The following is a 19,061-nucleotide window of genomic DNA, read 5'->3' on the forward strand; positions in this document are numbered from 1 at the left end:
GAAGCTTCTGGTCAATGTAAAATGAGGTGTGAATAGAAAGGACTCAATGTTACAGTGTTGTTCGGTTCCCTTGCTTACAGGATTCTTGGGATCTAAATGATGCAGTAAGGATTTTCACCAAGTTCAGTTTCAGGGTATTGCGTCTGTTTTTAGCCTATTAGTGTGCCTATTTACAATGGAAGTAATAAAGAGCAGAGTTTAAAAGGCTTCTACTTACACATCATTTTATATTTATGTATATTTTTTAGTTTTTATACGGTTGTTCTGCAGTTGTCAGGTTTAAGATGTTTCATGCAAAATATAACAAAAATGAGTGAATTTGTTTTATCAAAACAATAAATAAATAAATGCCTCTATTATTCATTTATACTGTGTCATTGCATAACTGTGTTTGTATAAATAATTTTATACTGTACCATCGTAATTTTAGATTCACAATAGGTGATTCTTAACGTAGTGACAGCAAGGACTATATCCTACTGAAATATGATGATTGCCTTCCCAGTGCTGTGTGAGAACTCCATATTGACATCTGTTATTGTCATGTTGTTAAAAAGTTGAGGCAGTGACCCAAAATGATACATGTATTACATAAACTGCACTCCACATGATGGTACTTGGGATTTATTAGTGTCTGTGTAAAGACTTCCTAATGTGCCTAAACAATCTTCAAATGCTGAATACTAGAGTGGGTTTTAATTGAATTAGGTTGTGTTATAGGTTAAATACACAGTATGGTATTTACAAAGATACCCTTCCACAGCTTGCCTCAGCTATCATCATCTAAACTTCCAATTACTGTACTGTGAAATTGAATCTTATTTGATTATGTAACTTTTGCAAGGGAAACTATATTAGCAATGACTGATTCTCTCTTTTTTTTTTTTTCTTAACTCAATTTAACATCACTGCAGATTTACCAGGCTAGCCCACATAGTAGCATCTAAGCTTTTCTAATTAGTTTAATTTAATTGCAACAGTTTACCAGTGAAAGCAATCAAATGTTGTCCTTTATATTTAAAAATCTAAACATATTTTAAAGGGTAATTTGCGTTGAATATGCATGTTTACTTTTTCCCCTTTACTTTAACATTCATTATTGTTGTGTGTGTGTGTGTGTGTGTTGTATGTGTGTATATATATATATATATATATATATATATATATATATATATATATATATATATATATATATATATATATATATACACACACACACACACACACACACACACACACACACACACACACAGTGTGCTCCCTCGCTATAAGGCTGTCGGTTATAACGTGACTCAGATATAATGCTTCTACAGCATGTCTCGACTGGCGTTTAGCCAGGCCATTTATAGTTTAAAAACTGCTAATTAAAATGATCCACCACGAGTGTGAATTATTATTATTATTATTATTGTTTTGTAAGAAATATAGCAATGATTACATGGTATTTATGCAAGGTTAATTCACAGAAAGTTACATTTTGCTTCACTGTATGTGCATTATAGAGGGAGTTATTTTATTTTGTATTTTAGTCAGATTGGTGTTGTTATGTGTCCTGCGGCGCCCCCCACCCCCTCTCCCGTTTATAACGCTCTTCGAGACCCTCACTGTGTGTGTGTGTGTGTGTAAGACTACACGCCCTATAATTCCTTGAGCAGGATGACCTGCTACAGCGGGAAAATTCAAGGATAAAAGGGGAGTGTTTAGCTGGAGTTAATCCTGGGAATACAAACAACTAAGGAAAGATAAAGAATTGAATTAGAACTCACCTGTGTGCAATCCCCAGTGGTGATTCCAAGGATGACAATATGTCTTCAAAATCCGCAAGACCAGTGGATCAGCAAAACCAGTTTATTTTGTGACCATTTAGTTTTTTTTTTTTTTTTTTTTTTTTTTGAGAATTGGATTAGCCAGCCTCAAACATTAGATCTGAAGAAGTATAGATAGGGCCCCAGTAGTGGGCTAGCCTTTTGTTTTCTTTAAAAAGTATTTCTTTGTTTTATTCTAAATAAAAAAGCTCACCTTGCTTCATCACTTCTGCCTAGTGCTGGTCATTATACACTCAGCCAGACAGCGTTATAAAATGAGTAACCTAGCTCACGATATATACTGATGCATAAAAGAAACGTGACACTCGGGTCGATTGGATTTAATCAAATATTTTAAACATAAGGATATCAAACAAAATCACAGAAAATGTGAACAAAAATACAGATCAAAGAATCATATGTTTTCAGGATGAAACGTGACACACTGTCAAAATGAAAACATTACAAAGTTAGTATCAGGTATGACCTCCATGAGTATTAACACAATCCTGCCGGCGTTGACGCATAGACCAGATCAGCCTCCAGATAGACTGTTGTGGGATGTTCCGCCACTCTTCTGCCAGCTGGCAAAGATTGGCTGGTTGCAGTTGTCTCCTGTGGATGGCACTGGTGATTTGGTCCCACAGATGTTCTATTGGACTCGGGTTTAAAGAAAAAGCTGGCCATGTCAAGACCTCAACATCGTTTTCTTGAAGTCATGCAATTGTAATCCCAGCACTGTTGTCTCAAGGACTTTGTCAGTGTATTGCTGAGCAGTAAGGTGCCCTCAATGTGCACCAAAGGCATTCTTGTGTTAAAGGAGATTCCTCCCCACTTCATCACACTTTCACTGCCCCAGCAGTTGGCTTCAACAATGCAACAGTTGGCATAATGTTCACCATGTCTCCACACACATTGTCTTCCATCAGGTCTGTCAAGGGCACAATGGCATTCATCAGTGAATAAAACACTCCACCACACTCTCTGCCGTCACTTCAAATTTTCTCTGGCCCACAGAAGACAGTGATTTCATCTCTCAGCTGTCAATGTGTTACTCCCGAACGGCCTCTGAGCATGCAAATCATTTTCATGCAGACTGTGAACTACAGTCATTCTGCTGATGAGTGGATTATTTCTTCCTGAAATTTCTCGTGCTGTAGCCACTGCAGTCTGAAAAGAATTACGCAGATGGATAGGCCGGCTGTGATGGTCCTGGGCCGGTGTGGTGATCCTCTGCCTTCCAGGGTGTGGCCTGTCCCTCACAGAGCCGTTTTCCTGGTTTCTCTGGTCTAGCCTGCTGATTTATTGAAGCAGAATATCTCAGTCTGGTTAACTTTTCTCACAGACAGACCTCCTTCAATCATGCCGATAGCAAATCAGGCGATCTTCGTTACTCAAGCAGGGCATGGTCGTATCTTTCGCTGTTCTTGTGTTAATTAAAATCAAGTCTTTTCGAATGGTTATTTATACAGATTCTTAATCGGCTCAGTACTTCTCAAACAATCAACAAACCTATCTGCTCACTATTTAAAATGTAAATAACAGGTATATACCCAATATAAAACTTGATTTAAAACTTAGACTGTTGCGTTTTCATTGTTCATCAGTGTATAGATAGTAGAACTGAAAGGGGAATAGTTTGTTAGTTACAGCCTCCCTCACAAGTGTGTTACTTATGGACAAATAAGTAGGCTTGCTACTATTTGATTTTAATTTTTTTTGCCAAATCGACAAGTAATATCAACATTTATTTTAGGAAGAATTTACCAGGTTTTTTTGCTGATTAATATCGAAAAGTAGCAAGCCTACAAATAAGCCTGTGATGGTGACCCTGTTTCACCTTTGTTGTTGATGAACATTAGTAAACCAGTGAATATATTTTTACAAAACGAGAAAAAAGTTATAAAGTGGCACCAGAAAAAATGAACATAGACTGCGAATGAAAATACTACATTTGTATTGGGCAAATAAAGAAAGAATATTGTGCTATTGGTTACTTTTTATTCAAATGTGTACTTTTGATTACTTGACATGTTTAACTTTATTAACTGAAAAAGATAAAATACCACAGAAATTGAGTTCAATTTTTCATTTTAATAACACAAAAGATATAATCATTTATTAAATTACATTTAAGTACACGGAACTACTACACTGATCTAATTTGTATAGACTTGTTAAAAAAAAAAAAAAAAAAAAAAAAAAAAACATGTGCTGAACTGGAAGAATGTTCCAGCTCCACGTTAGAAATGAACTTCTACTACACCGGTGCCAGACTTCTGAGACTGTGCAAGTCAAGTGTGTAAACTTTGTTGGTCTGCAATGACGTACAAAGTTCCTGTAATTAAAATACTAATGCCTTTGGTTTTTTTAGTTGAGCTCAGGTGAGCATGCATGCTTACTGTGATCATGGCATGTTATTCTGCGCTCCCACTGTGTTTAATATCCCAAGAGTCATTCTGAATTTTGTTCATTTTGCTGTGGTAGGAAATGATGACCAAACTGATAAGTGAGACCCCAGATCATCCTATTCCCTTTCTGATCAATCACCTGCAGACTAAACAAGGCAGTCCGAGCAAGCTCCAAAGAACTCTCTCAGGATCTGCGGCTTTGTGGGCAGAGACTGGGACAACAGGTATGTTGTTCTGCTTTCATCTTTCTCATTCTGACCTGCACAACTTGGCATTCGCGGCGATAATTTACTAGAGTTTTACTTTTTGAAGTAATATTGTATATAATGTGCCTGGTTCCTAAAGCTTTTGCATTAGTGCAAAATGTGCCAATTGTTTTTCAAAAAGTAAAAGAAAAGGAAATGTTCAATGAGTTTAGAACATGTTTCTTACCGTAGATGTTTCCTATGCCATACATATTTTTTTTTCAACATTTAATCATTGTTTTCATTGTTTAGAACATAAGAACATAAGAAAGTTTACAAACGAGAGGAGGCCATTCGGCCCATCTTGCTCGTTTGGTTTTTAGTAGCTTATTGATCCCAGAATCTCATCAAGCAGCTTCTTGAAGGATCCCAGGGTGTCAGCTTCAACAACATTACTGGGGAGTTGATTCCAGACCCTCACTATTCTCTGTGTAAAAAAGTGTCACATGTTACAAGTGTTTTTAGTCACATGCTTACACAAACAAGATAAATAAATGATCACCTTAAAATTGGGGGGGGGGAGTCTTCATTAGATAAGTATTCACCCCCTTTGCTATGACATTCCTAAATAAACTCAGGTGCAACCAATTGCCTTCAGAATTCACTGTGTGCAATAAAAGTGGTTCACATGATTTCAGATTAAATACGTCTGTCTCTGTAAGGTCCCACAGTTGGGTAGTGCATTCAAACCAAAGATACTACCATGAAAACCAAGGAGCTTTTCAAAACAAACAACTTTTCACAATAAAGTTGTGAAAAAGCACAGATCAGGGGAGAGGTATAAAAAGATTTCAAAGGCATTAATATCCCTTGGAGCACAGTCAAGTTGATCATTAAGAAGTGGAAGGTATATGGCACCACCCAGAATCTGCTTAGAGCAGGCCGTTCTCCCAAATTGAGCAGCTGAGTAAGAAGGGCCACCAAGAGGTAAATGACAACCCTGAAAGACCTACAGCGTTGCAGGGCTGAGATGGGAGAAACCGTCCATGCGTCAACAATAGCTGAGGTACTCTACAAATCTGGCCTGTATGGAAGAGTGGCAAGAAGGAAGCCATTTCTGAAAAAAGCCCATTTAAAATCCTGCTTGGAATTTGCAAAAAGGCATTTGGGGGACTCTGAAAAGATGTGTCAAAATATTTTGTGGTCTGATTAAACAAAAATTGAACTATTTGGCCTAAGTGCAAAGTGTTATGTCTGGCTCTAACCTAACACAGCACATCACCCAGGTAACACCATCTTTACTGTGAAGCATGGTGGTGGCAGCATCATGCTATAGGGATGCTTTTCATCGGCAGGGACTGGGATGCTTGTCAGGGTAGAGGGCAAAATGGATGGAGTGAACTACAGGCACATCCTTGAGGAACCTGCTTCAGTCTGCAAAAGACCTAAGACTAGGACGAAGATTCACCTTTCAGCAGGACAATGACCCCAAGCACACAGCCAAAGCGACACTTGAGTGGCTTAAAAACAAGAAGGTGAGTGTCAAGAGTGGCCCAGTCAAAGCCCGGTCTTGAATCCGATTGAAAGTCTGTGGCAAGACTTGAAGATTTCTGTCCACCAACGATCCCCATCCAACTTGACAGAGCTTGAACAAGTTTGCCAAGAAGAATGGGCGAAAAGCACACGGTTCAGATGTGCAAACCTGGTAGAGACTTACCCCAAAAGAATCACAACTGTAATTGCTGCCAAAGGTGGTTCTACCAAGTACTGACTCTAGGGGGTGAATACTTATCTAACCAAGACATTTTCTTTTTTTTTTATTTTATTAACTGTTGTTTCACAATAAAAATTATCTTGCCTCTTCAAAGTGTTGAGTAGGTTGTGTAAATGAAAAAAAAAATCCCATTGAAATGCATTAAGATTTCAGGTTGTAATACAACAAATTGTGAAAATGTCCAATGGGTGTGAATACTTACTATAGAAACTATATATATATATATATATATATATATATATATATATATATATATATATATATATATATATATATATATATATGTGGCGTGTTAGCACCACTATAGTTAGGATTGAGTAGGCAGTTTAATGTTAAACCCCAATTTCTGTACTTCAATAACTTTGACCCCCGTTCAATAGATTTGCACAAAAATGTGGATGTGTGTTCTCTTTGGTTAAATCTTTTGATGTGGGCCATTTCGTTCTACTCAGATATGCTCAGATAGTGAAAAAAAAATGTGTTTGACAATTTTAGGGTACAAGGGGACTGGTCCAGAATAGTGCCTTTTTCTGGTTTAACGAAAAAAATATTAATCTGTTCCTGAGTTAGAGGGATTTGAAATTTTGGTCCTGAGCATGCTCAGTACAGCTCTTGCAGTTAGATGTTTGATTTTGAGAAAGGAATTGGCATTACAGTAAATATCCTTTTTCGCGGATGTCTAACTTTCTTTCGTCAGAAAAAAAACCCTTTGTTTGTGAATTGGACATTTTGTTTTCAGTTTAAAAAAAATTTAAACTGCCTGAAAATCATATAGATTTAGTAAACCAGTCTGTATATTATTAGGGCTCCATAATACTGACTGTAACGTTGTCTTTTCATTTTGTGAGTGGGAAATGTGTTTATTTATCCTTTTAAAATCTTTTTTTTGCCACTCGTCTGACGAAAAAGGAATTGTTCACAGTAAAAAAGCAGCTGTTCTGGCAAAAAAAGGAATTTAGAATGTAATTTCTTTTGTTGTGAGGGGGATCGTCTTTACTGAGGTTCTTCTGTTCTTGCCAAAAAAATCACTACTCTGGCAAAAAAGAATGTGGACAGCCACAGCCGAGTCCTCGGGAGAGGTTTTCCTGAGACAGACAGCACTTCCTGGGGCAGCAGTGTGAAGCACTCTTACCATAAACTTTTGAATATCTATATGGGGCTCAGATTGGTGGGAAGAATGGACTTTAAACTAGCCAAGCATTGTCGCCTCGAATGACATCATACGAATGAATATTTTGTTTTTGTTTTGTTTTCTGGAAAAAGATTAGACCCTTGAGAAAAATGATATTTTGTCATGCAGCCAATTCCTTTTTCAAGATCAGACATCTAACTTCAAGAGCTGTACTGCAGCTGAACCAAAATTTTAAATCCCTGTAACTCGGGAACAGATTAATATTTTTTTCACCAAACCAGGAGGCGGCACTATTCTGAGCCAGTTCCCTTGTACCCTAAAATTGTCAAACAAAAATTCCAAACCATTTTGGAGCTGGAGATTAACAAAAAAACACAGATCCAAGCAGAACAAAATGGCCCACATCAATAGATCTAACCAAAGGGACCACAATCTGCATTTTCGTGCAAATCCATTGAACAGGGTCAAAGTTATTAAAGCTAGTATATATACACACACGCACACACACAGTATATGTGTGTTTATGTGTATATATGTTACGTTCATGTGTAAAATCAGTAAATGCATAGATTTACCAGCTCATCGGTCAGTCTATAAAATAAATGGTAGATGTGTAGATTAACCAGCATCCTTTTGTAAGATGAAACTGCATGTACCTTTGTAAAGCAATGAGTGATGAAATCACATCCACCTTTCCATTTCAGAGATCAAAGGGACCAGGAAGGATTTCAGAAGGTATGATAAGCCATGGCAGATAAATCCCAAAAAGCCAAAAAAGTCCAAGAGTGACCTTGCTGTATCCAACATATCTCCACCTTCACCGGAATCAAAGTCATGTAAGCAAGCTTCTGATGTTTTACCAACTTTATTAAAACAAAAAAAAAAAAAAAACCTGAAAAAAACAGTGCAGACATAAATGAGGAGTGTTAAGGGAAGCTTCCCAGTCCACCCTTACAACACTGGCATAGTAGTGAGGTTTTCCCTCTTTTTTTAGCCTTAGCTACTTGTTACTGAGGTATGGTAACACACAGGGCAGCCTCTTGGCTTAGTCTTGTAGCATTCCAGTCATTCTGCTATCTTCCCCTTGTGACGGCTTTGGTATACTCACCCATATGGTAATGGTTACATTTTGTACTTGAATGGGAACGTTTGGTTATTATCATAACCCTGCATCCCTGAAATTGAAATGTAACCATTAACCTTCAAGGTCACCGCATCCCATGATTGCAGCAGGCTTGAAGGAAAAATGACGCAGAGATCTGTGAGCGCAGTACTTTTATTCCCTCGGGGGCAGGCCATGACTGCTTCAGAGGCACTGCGAGCAGCTTTGATATATCTTATTTAGGTTTCGGACCTTTAAGAGGTAAATACCCATATGGTAATGGATACATTTCTATTTCAAGGAACCAGGCTTATGATAATAACCTAACGTACTGTAGCTTTAATTAGAAAACGACACACACTGTGACGTTGCTGCTCATGCTTAATTTATGTTGTGTTTTTGGATGACGACCTTCAGATTGGGTTTGGGTTCACGATGGAATTATTCGCAAGACAACCCCACCCGAACATGAACATATTTCAGGGTTCTAAATTGTAATTAACCCTAAGGTTAATTTATGATAAGGGTGTATTTAGGGTTGGGTCCTAACATTATATTATATATATATATATATATATATATATATATATATATATATATATATATATATATATATATATAATATATACTGAACAAATAACACAAAATGTTCATACTTATTTAATTTATTTATTAAAAAAAGTTATGCAACAGCCAATGCCCCCGTGTGAAAAAGTAATCGCCCCCTTAGACTCAATAACTGGTTACGCCACCTTTAGCAGCAATAACTGCAACCAAATGCTTCCTGTAGTTATTGATCAGTCTCTTGCAGCGCCATGTAGGAATTTTGGCCCACTCCTTCAAGTAGAACTGCTTCAACTTAGTGACATTTGGGGGTTTTGAGCATAAACTGCTCATTTCAGGTCCTTCCTCAACATCTCAGTGGGGTTTAGGTCTGGACTAGGCCATTGCTAAACTTTAAATTTCTTGTTCTTGAGCCATTCTGATGTAAGCTTGCTTGTGTGTTTCGGATCATTGTGTTGCTGCATGACCCAGCTGCGCTTCAGCTCACGGACGGATGGCCTCACATTCTCCTGTTGAATTCTCTGATACAGAACAGAATTCATGGCAAGTCATCCACGTCCTGATGCAGCAAAGCATCACAAAATGATGACACTACCACCACCATGCTTGACCATTGGTATGAGGTTCTTGCTATGGAATGCAGTGTTTGGTTTTCGCCAGACATAACGGGGCCCATGTTGGCCAAAAAGTTCCACTTTTGACTCATCTGCCCATAGAACACTTGAGGATCATCCAGGTGCTTTTTGGCAAACTTAACGACCATTCATATTCTTCTTAGTGAGCAGTGGTTTCCGCCTTGCTACTCTGCCATGAATCCCATTTTTGCCCAGTGTCTTTCTGATGGTGGATGATGAACACTGACCTTAGCCGAGGCGAGAGAGGCCTGCAGATCCCTGGATGTTCTAGGGTTCTTTGAGACTTCCTGGACGATTTTAGCCTTTGCTCTTGAAGAGATTTTGGCAGGATGGCCACTCCTGGGAAGATTCACTACTGTCCCAAACTTTTTCAATTTATATAATTTCGCGACAACATGTTTGGGGCTAGGATCAAACACCCCCCGAGCCCCCCCCCCCCCCCCCAAAAAAAAAAAAAAAAAAAATCACCGTTTTGGCTTTCGTTTATATTACTCTCATAACAAATCTACTTTTGAAGGGAATCATACATGTTTTAGACTGGGTATGTTCATTGAAAAAAATATGTATTTTGTCGACACTGGAATCAACAGTTTTAGACTAGCTTGGTGCCTTCAAGAGATCAAAGGGATTTTGCAAGTTGAAGTTTAGTGGGCTCATTGTATTGGTTACAGAACCACTAAACACAGGTCTATTGGATCAAAGAGCAAACCTTGGTTATTTTTGATAATCAGTTTAATGATGAGGGCTATGTTTCTTGAATGTTATTTTTTTTTTCAGTACCAAGGTCAATAGAGCATCCTGGGTGGGACTGGAGTACTAAACCCGATAGCCGGGACTTTGATGAACTGAACCTTATCCTTCAGGAAAGCAGAAAGCTTGGAAAGGCACTGGAGAATCTGTCACGCTGTAAGTGTGCTATACTACTCGCTTCCTGTAAAACAGGACAGATAGTAACAGCTCCGATAGTATACATAATATTATATATATATATATATATATATATATATATATATATATATATATATAATATGTATATATATATTATATATGTATATATATATATATATATATATTATATATATATATATTATATATAATATATATATATTATATATATACATATATATATGTATATACATATATATATATATATATATATATAATATATATATAATATATTAGATATATATATATATATGCATGCATGCATGTGTGTGATCAGGTTGTCTTATTATTTACCTTCTATAAAGGTTACAATTATGATTAAATCTAACCTGATGCTGTCCCCTCTTGCACTTTATTTTGGCCTTAGTTTACTGTCCTACTGTGTGGGGTCTTATTGCCAACATCCATAATTAGTTTCATAGATGTATAACCCTTTGCAGGTTTCATTTGAATTAAAGTGATATGAAAATTGGATGATAAGTCAACATATTTTACATGATTAATTAGCAAATTCCCTTAAAGGTCGTTCTCTCAATGTACGCATTTTGAAAGGTGTTTAAAAAAGTTACGTGTTTTAAAAAGAGACTTTTGACATTTATTTTATCTTGAGACGATCAAGATGGTATTAGATAGCTAATGCAAAGACACTTCTACAAGGAGACTTGCATTTCAAAGGAAAGTAGAGGAATATAATCTTTATCAGGGAGTAACCTGCATTTAGTCTCTCCGTTAAATATTCTAAAACTAAATGTTAGTCGGGATAACAACTACTAACAACTTTTGAAACCAAAACTACAGTCTTGTAGGAATTCTTCAAAATCAACATGTTTTAAAATATGATAAAACATGACACAGTATGACGATGTAAATAACTGTGATTAAAATAAATGTTAAGAACTTGTAACTCTCAATCTGCACATTGGGTTGGCAGACAAATTATATTGTAATTTTCAGAAGTACAAAATGTGTCCACCAGGTGTTTACTTTTTTAAGAGATACTATAAAGGGGGTAAAGTATGCACTGGCTCAAAAGCTGATATCATGCACAAAGTTACCGGTATACTGTAGTATTTAAGAAAAAACAATATAAAAAGATAATAAACAGGTCCCAAAATTAACACAATGATAAAGACTTTCATTATTCACCCATTGTACATGGGATCATTTTACCAGGGTATTCTCACCAAAATATCATTTGCACCAATTTTTAAATTTTTTTTTTAAGGAAATACAAATTGTTAAATGTGACAGCCACCTGTCACTGTGTTTTTTCTCAATAAAAAAAAACATGTTATAGGGGAATGGAGTTCAAGCCATATTATCAGTATTCACATTCTTAAAGTGGATGTAGCTACAAAATACGTTCAGAAATCTTAACTGTCATGTACTTTCATTCACTATATATGTCACAAATGTTCAGTTTTGAAAACATTGCATACCAAACATGTATTTTTATATTAAAACTTACTATACTTTGAAAAAAAAGGGGGTCTCATTTGTTAAAAAAATATATTGTCCTCCAGGAAATGTTACACTTATACTTCCAAGGTCATTTTACCTGAGCAGTGTCTTTTTGGAGTCTTACTGTCTGCACATCATTCCAGTCATTCGAGGAAGTAGCTGGTTGGTTACTGACAGGAAAGGAGACCCTGAAGAGGCGGGACAAATTCAGTTTCCTGGTGAAATGACCATGGAAGTGCAAGACTGCCTGAAGCAAGAGCTGCAAACAGGGATTGCTTTAACTTGGTGCAGTACAAGATACAATAGTTTAAAAATTGCTTCTTTAAAAAATGCACATTTGAGGCCTATATAGTTAATGGACATATGTGTAGTGGATTATTTTTCTAGCTAATTAGCCAAAGAAACAATGAGGCCTTGTAAAGTGTGTGTGTGTGTGTGTGTGTGTGTGTGTGTGTGTGTGTGTGTGTATATATATATATATATATATATATATATATATATATATAATATATATATATATATATATATATATATATATATATATATGTATATATATAAGATATATATATATATATATATATATATATATATATATATATATATATATATATATATATATATATATATATATATAGATATATCTATGTATATATTGCTAGGATCATCTATAATTTTTGTATACCGCTGAATTGTTTCTAGTGCTTTGCAGCTTTTATGTCTTTATAGTTCATATTGGATGTATTGGTAAAACATTTATAAAACATTAATAAGCAACACCTTAATATAAAGTGTTACGGAAGCATTTCTTCAAGCAGTTAGCCATTTAATAATAATTATAATCTTTATTTTTATATAGCGCCTTTCATAGTAGACCACCATCACAAAGCGCTTTGCAAGATATGAGACTAGGGTGTGTGAACTATGACACAGCTTGAGAGTCACTTATAAGGTTCAGTGAATATTTCTGAACTCACCCAAAAGATGGAGCACAAGGAGGTTAAATGATTTGCTTAGGGTCACACAGTGAGTCAGTGGCTGAGCTGGGATTTGAACCAGGTACCTGCAGGTTACAAGCCCGTTTCTTTAACCACAGGACCACACAGCCAATTTAAACAGTTTCACTTTTTTACAATTCTCATCTAAGCACATGCACAAGCACAATATATGAGGCATGTTTATGCAGACTGAGAGGATATAGATAAATTCAATTAGTCACTTGAAATGAATGAAATTGTCAGTCATGCAGTGCCAGGCTGCTTCATCACCGAATATGTAATAAATATGGTGTCAGATAAACACAGTATCGGAGGCCGTCAGAATTGTGTCAGATGTTTCACAGTAAGAAAGTGGAAAAACATGCAGATAATTCATAAGTGTTTCTAGTTTTATGGGCATTAAATATCCTTGACACACTGACAAGTCATAACAAACAGTTCTGCAACAGCATCTTGCAAGTCAGTCTTCAGGCTCACTTGAATGTTAATGAAACCAAGAATGCGGTTTCTATCAAGATGCTCAATTGCTTTTACTGTATTTTGGTGTACAAAAAGAATGAGATTTTCCTCCAGAAGATACTGATTTCTGTTTGATTTTTTTTTTTTTAAATGCAATATTGATCGATAACAAAAAGTACATAACAATAACAAAAACACCACTGAATTAATATTTTTTGAAATAATTTGACAGATGATTTAAATAATTGATATATGTGAAAGTTGTTAATAATAATAAATAATAATAATAATAATAATAATAATAATAATACAATAATATATTGATTTCTGTATGTGATATTTTGTCTTCACAACCCGTCCACAACAGGGATCACATAAATATGCAATGTATTTTATTAACAAACATTTTTACTATAAATAACATTGCAATTTAAATCTCAGATATGTGCAGTAAATATATAAATGTGATAGAAAAGTAACCTATGTGTGAATTTAGACTAAACAGGTTGAAAAAATATAGTTACATTTAAACATGTGTGTTTATTAGTGGCAGCTTGTGTGTGTATGTGTGTGGAGGTGGGGGGTATTTAACAAGCTGTTTTCAAAACCAGCTTCCCATAAATCTATTTTGTTTTGCAGGCATTGCTGTCTCTGATGAAATTGATCAGGTAAGGTGCTTGTATTCAACGTGCTGATGATAACCACGGGAGATCAAGCATTTGCTGGGAGAATTCTGTTGTTGCGATCTCTTGATTAATTTGTATAGCGGTTCTCTCATCATCATTGTGTGCTGCAGTTAAGATGCCAGCTGAGATGTTCCTCTCATCTATACATGCAGCAGCACCAATGACTTCTTATTGTTTATAAAGGTTGACTGTTACCCCCCGGTAGGAATGCCTATCCCTCAGTGACTGGGGTAATGTGGAGGCATCAGTTTGTCCATATTGCATGTACTTTTCAGTAGCGTTTTACATACATCTAGAGAATCACTTATCAAATTATGATAATCAAAGTATCAAAAGCTTATCAAAACTAGCTAAGGGCATTCTTTAGCAGAAATTATCGATTATATCAGAATCTGGGGTATATGAAGGCTGTCTGTATGTCCGTCACACTTGAGTTTTTACATATATCAAGAAAAGTCTTATCCAACTGTGATAAACTTGCTAACAAAATGTATTTAGCATATATGTATATGTGTATCAGAATTTGAAGTCGCCTTTCTTGTCTGTCCTCCTATATGTACTGTATACACATGTACAGTTGTAGTCAAAGGTTTACATACTCCAATGGAAATTTATAATTTCTAGAAATTTCTAGAGGTGGTAATATCCTTCTATGAGGCTGTTTCCTGTAATGGCACAGGAAATGTAGTTCCAATACATGTTAATAATAGATTCCATAGCATATGAAAAGATACTGGTCAATAGTCTGAAACCCTCCGCTATAAAACTCGGTTTAAAGTGCAACTGGATGTTCCAACACAGCAACGATCCAAAGCACACATCAAAATCTACTTCAGAATGGTTAAAAAAGAATAAAATCAAGGCTCTGGAATTGCTTAGTCAAAGTCCCAATCTAAATCTGATTGAGAATCTTTGGTATGTGTTGAAGAAGGCTGTGTACAAGAGGAGTCCTTGGAATTTGAATGAACTGGAACAATTTTGCGTGAAGAATGGTCATAAATCAATAAAGAATCATGCCAAAAGCTCATTGACAGATATCCTATTTTATATATATCACTTTGAAGTCTGAAAACTGCAAAGATTAGAAAGCCCCTTTCACACTTGCACTTCTACCCGGGTCCAGACTCTGGTTCTGGCTATGACACGCTTTGACCCAGGTTGAGCAAGACAAAATGGAGGATGGCTGTTCATGAGCCGACAAAATAACAAATAGCCACGTCTTCATGAAGGTTTCACTTCCGCAACAAACATTTCTGTTTATTCTTTTTAGCCATCTTTTTGTTTGGTTGAGACACGCATGAGCCAGATTGCAGCAGGGATGTAGAAACATTTGGGACTACAGTTTAGGGGTGTGCTTTTGGTACATTTTTATGAATGTTTAAATGCTATGCAGGTGTCAGCATTTAATCATATCTAGATACACATGCACTCTTTATATTACATTCTGATGTATGCTGACAGCCATAGTTAGTAATTTCCAAGCTAAGAACCCCTAAATAAGCAAATCTCTTCAACAAAGTCTTTTTTTTCTTTCATAAGAACATAAGAACATAAGACAATTTACAAACAAGAGGAGGCCATTCGGCCTATCTTGCTCGTTTGGTTGTTAGTAGCTTATTGATCCCAGAATCTCATCAACAACATTACTGGGGAGTTGTTGACGTCATAATTTTTGTATACTTTTTTTATTTTCAGAAACGTCATCAATTATATACAGTATATTATTGATATAAAAACAAGATATCTCATTAAAGGCAATGACATATGGCATTTGTATGTTATTTCTACATCTGCCCATGCCAGAAATACCGTATCACACAAGCACACCTTTTTATAGCCACATCACATCATTTACACCAAGCCCTGAGTAGAGCAAAGTTCAGCATGTGCCAGTAGGGCAGCAATTAGATGCTCACTTAATGCATATCGTTATGTACAGGTGCATCTGCTCCACATGTGCAATCAGAAGCACCTCAGAGGTCAGTGAGATGCTAATGACCTATCTGCATATTCCCTAGTGCATCTTGCTATGGAGGTTTAACTTTATGCACTAGGCATTTCCCTTTCGTACTTATGTCACAATTTTGCACATGCACAAGTCTTAGTACATAGACCCCATACTGTATGCCTTGCATCTATATTGGTGGGGGAGCCTGACCCTTTTTTAACCTGTGTGCTTTAATCGATAATGTAAACAGCAGTTGGAAAAGGTTAACTATCTAGAAACTAAAATAGATTGGTATTTGTCTTTATTTGTTTTAAATCTCATTAAGCAATACATAGATAAAAAATACTTTTAACTTAAATAACTTTTATTTCACTGTAAGGTACATGCTTATAACCAGATGATTGTACCAATGACTAAGGGTGTATTTTTTTCACGGTTAGCATGGATTTCATTATTGTAAAATGTACCTATTCCTGTGTAATAACTAGTGCCGCTGTAAAAATGCCCATTCTGAAGGAATAGTGTAAATATACTGTACATGTTGTTGTTTTTTTCCACTTACAAATAAATAAATTTTATTTACAAATAAATTTGCCTCATTGACGCAGTACCGGTTACACTGCATTTAGGAACTTGGCAGCCAGTTTAGTTGGAATCCGGTAAGCGATTGAACACACTTCATAGAGATGCACAATTTCCTTAATGTCTTCAGCAAAAAACATACAAGATGGAGAACATTCACATCTTATTTTTTAAAATTTTGTTTTATAATTTACTGATTTAATTAAAAGTTGAAATCTTGTTGGATGTTGGAGCTAATTGGGTTTAAAATCCATGTAATTTGTTATATACATATGCGTAAGCCAGCAGTTCTCAAACTTTATTGCACTGCAGCCCCCTTAGAGCAACACAAATTAATACAGGCTCCCACTACCCTGTGTTATTACAGAATGGGTAGAACTGATAAATAAAGCATGCAGTATCAACAGCACTAATATTTAGTCATTGGTTATTTTTAATTCACAATACAATCGCAAGACAATTTTTATAGCCAGCAGTAAAATGAAAACATTATACATTTCTTACTTCATGGTAGAGGTGGGCTTGTTTGGCTGCTCAGAAGTACCTCAAAATTAAGCTCTGTGCTACTAAGGTAAGGTGAAGGTCATCTTCAGTGGTGTGGTGGGACCTGTACTTGTTTTTCAGTAAAGCAAGCGCAGAAAAACCTGCCCAGAGGTAGGTAGACAAAAAAGGCAAGATTGATTTCAATGCTGCAGATGATAGTCCGGCATTCTTGATGTAACTAAATCCAAAAGTTAGCAAGAGGCACTGTCGGAACTACTTTTGCTTGCAGTGCAGGTCAACTCCCCTTCATTACTCCATTCCCACCACTTCTCTTCAGAAAACTAACGTTTTTAATCTTTATAGGTGACAACAGTTTCTAATACAGCAACCCACTTAAATTTAAATAGTGAAGGTACTGTGCTGGTAAACAATGAATATACATGCAGTAGACATGCTTCTAAACATCAAGGTGTGCAATGAAAAGAAACTAGTATGTCATTCCCCAGCTCTCTCTTGAATAGTATCAATAATGTATAATACTGAAGCTGTGTTATCATACTTTGTTTAGGATCCAAGAGCCTATAACTCATCTCTGCTGAGACCCCGAGTAATTGGAGAGTGGGTTGGTCGCGAGGAGAATGATGCTGATCCGCTGGCAGCTGAGATGTTCCAACCTCCTGTGCCTAAAAATAATAATGAGCAGCGGGAAGGTGAGGACAGCAGTGGCAGTCCCGCAGGGAGGTAAGTTTTTACTTTGGTGGAGAGATGAGGGCTACAGTACATTTCATACCAATTTACTTCTGTGTAAGACGATATAGTCATATGATGGTGAACGTCTTAGCATGTGGGTAGTGTCTGCACAAGTAGGGAGAAGCTAATGGACCAATGCTGAAAGCAGAGAGGTGAACCCTCATTCAGGCAAATACACTTGTCTATTTTTATGTAGCAGGGCTGGGGCCAGGCACATAAGGAGGGGGCTTCTGTGATAGAATATTGTAAATAAGAGTGTAGTGATTGTGTAAATAAGAACAGGATTTGCTTTAATGGGGAACCTGGCGCTCTGTTTGAAGCAGCCTGCCTGCTGTGTTTAGTTGTGGGAACGAGCAGCGTGTGTGCGTTTACTAGCTGCAAGCTCCAAATCAGCAGGTGGACGTGGTGCAGCAGAGCATCAGGAATAAAAGGATCCCGGTTTATACATATCAACGCTGCTGTAAAGCCATAGGGGTCAGAGCACTGCAGCTGCCGAAGCATTGGTCTCTCTGTGCTGCTGAACAACTGGATTCAGGAAACTAAGTGACCATCGTGTGTATATTCCGAACTTGGGAGGTGTTTAAGGGCTTTGTTCTGGGAGAAAGAAACTGCAACAAACCAACGATCATGTGTATATCCGAGGTTGGAGGTGGGTGAAATGCCTGAGGGACAGGAAGTTAGTTTCGGGATAGTAGATCCCACCCAGCATAGCAGACAGGTGTGTAAGTGGGACCTCCATTTGCTAGAGGAGCAGCATGAGCCGTCTGCACAACACCTTTTGTTTGCTGTTTTAGTACAGTGTTTATTTTGCCTTTTGTACGCCAGCCTGTATGTCCGAAGTGAGCTCCCATTGCTGGTACCATCAGGTGGGGTTCCTGTATGTCCTTCTGTACGTCTATGTAAATAAGCCTTTGCTCCTGCGGGGTGTGTCAATTCCAACCTTTCAGTCTCCTGTCAATGACGCAGCGTTCACAGTTCACGGTTCACGGTTCATCAGTCATTCCTTCATGCATTATAGCAAGTCCCCTGTTTGCAATTTACTAAACCATTTTTCTGTAATTTGTTTGTTAATGGGCAAAAGATAAGGCTGTGATAAGTACAGGAAGCTTAGCTATTCCATCATCAGCTCACCACTCCTGGGTGC

General features: G+C 36.8%; 1 protein-coding gene across 5 annotated transcripts in view; it reads left to right on the forward strand.

The window, feature by feature from the left end:
• Positions 1-19,061, forward strand: part of LOC121314344 (uncharacterized protein C8orf34 homolog) — a 150,807-nt gene that overhangs the window by 31,628 nt on the left and 100,118 nt on the right. For all 5 annotated transcript variants that reach the window (XM_041247485.1, XM_041247487.1, XM_041247484.1 and 2 more), the window contains 5 exons: positions 4,293-4,440; positions 8,012-8,143; positions 10,386-10,514; positions 14,108-14,136; positions 17,736-17,908. In XM_041247485.1, coding sequence (XP_041103419.1) covers positions 4,293-4,440; positions 8,012-8,143; positions 10,386-10,514; positions 14,108-14,136; positions 17,736-17,908 — 611 coding nt within the window. The remainder of the gene's footprint in view (positions 1-4,292; positions 4,441-8,011; positions 8,144-10,385; positions 10,515-14,107; positions 14,137-17,735; positions 17,909-19,061) is intronic.

Source organism: Polyodon spathula, chromosome 4, assembly GCF_017654505.1.
Source record: "Polyodon spathula isolate WHYD16114869_AA chromosome 4, ASM1765450v1, whole genome shotgun sequence".
NCBI lineage: Eukaryota > Metazoa > Chordata > Actinopteri > Acipenseriformes > Polyodontidae > Polyodon > Polyodon spathula.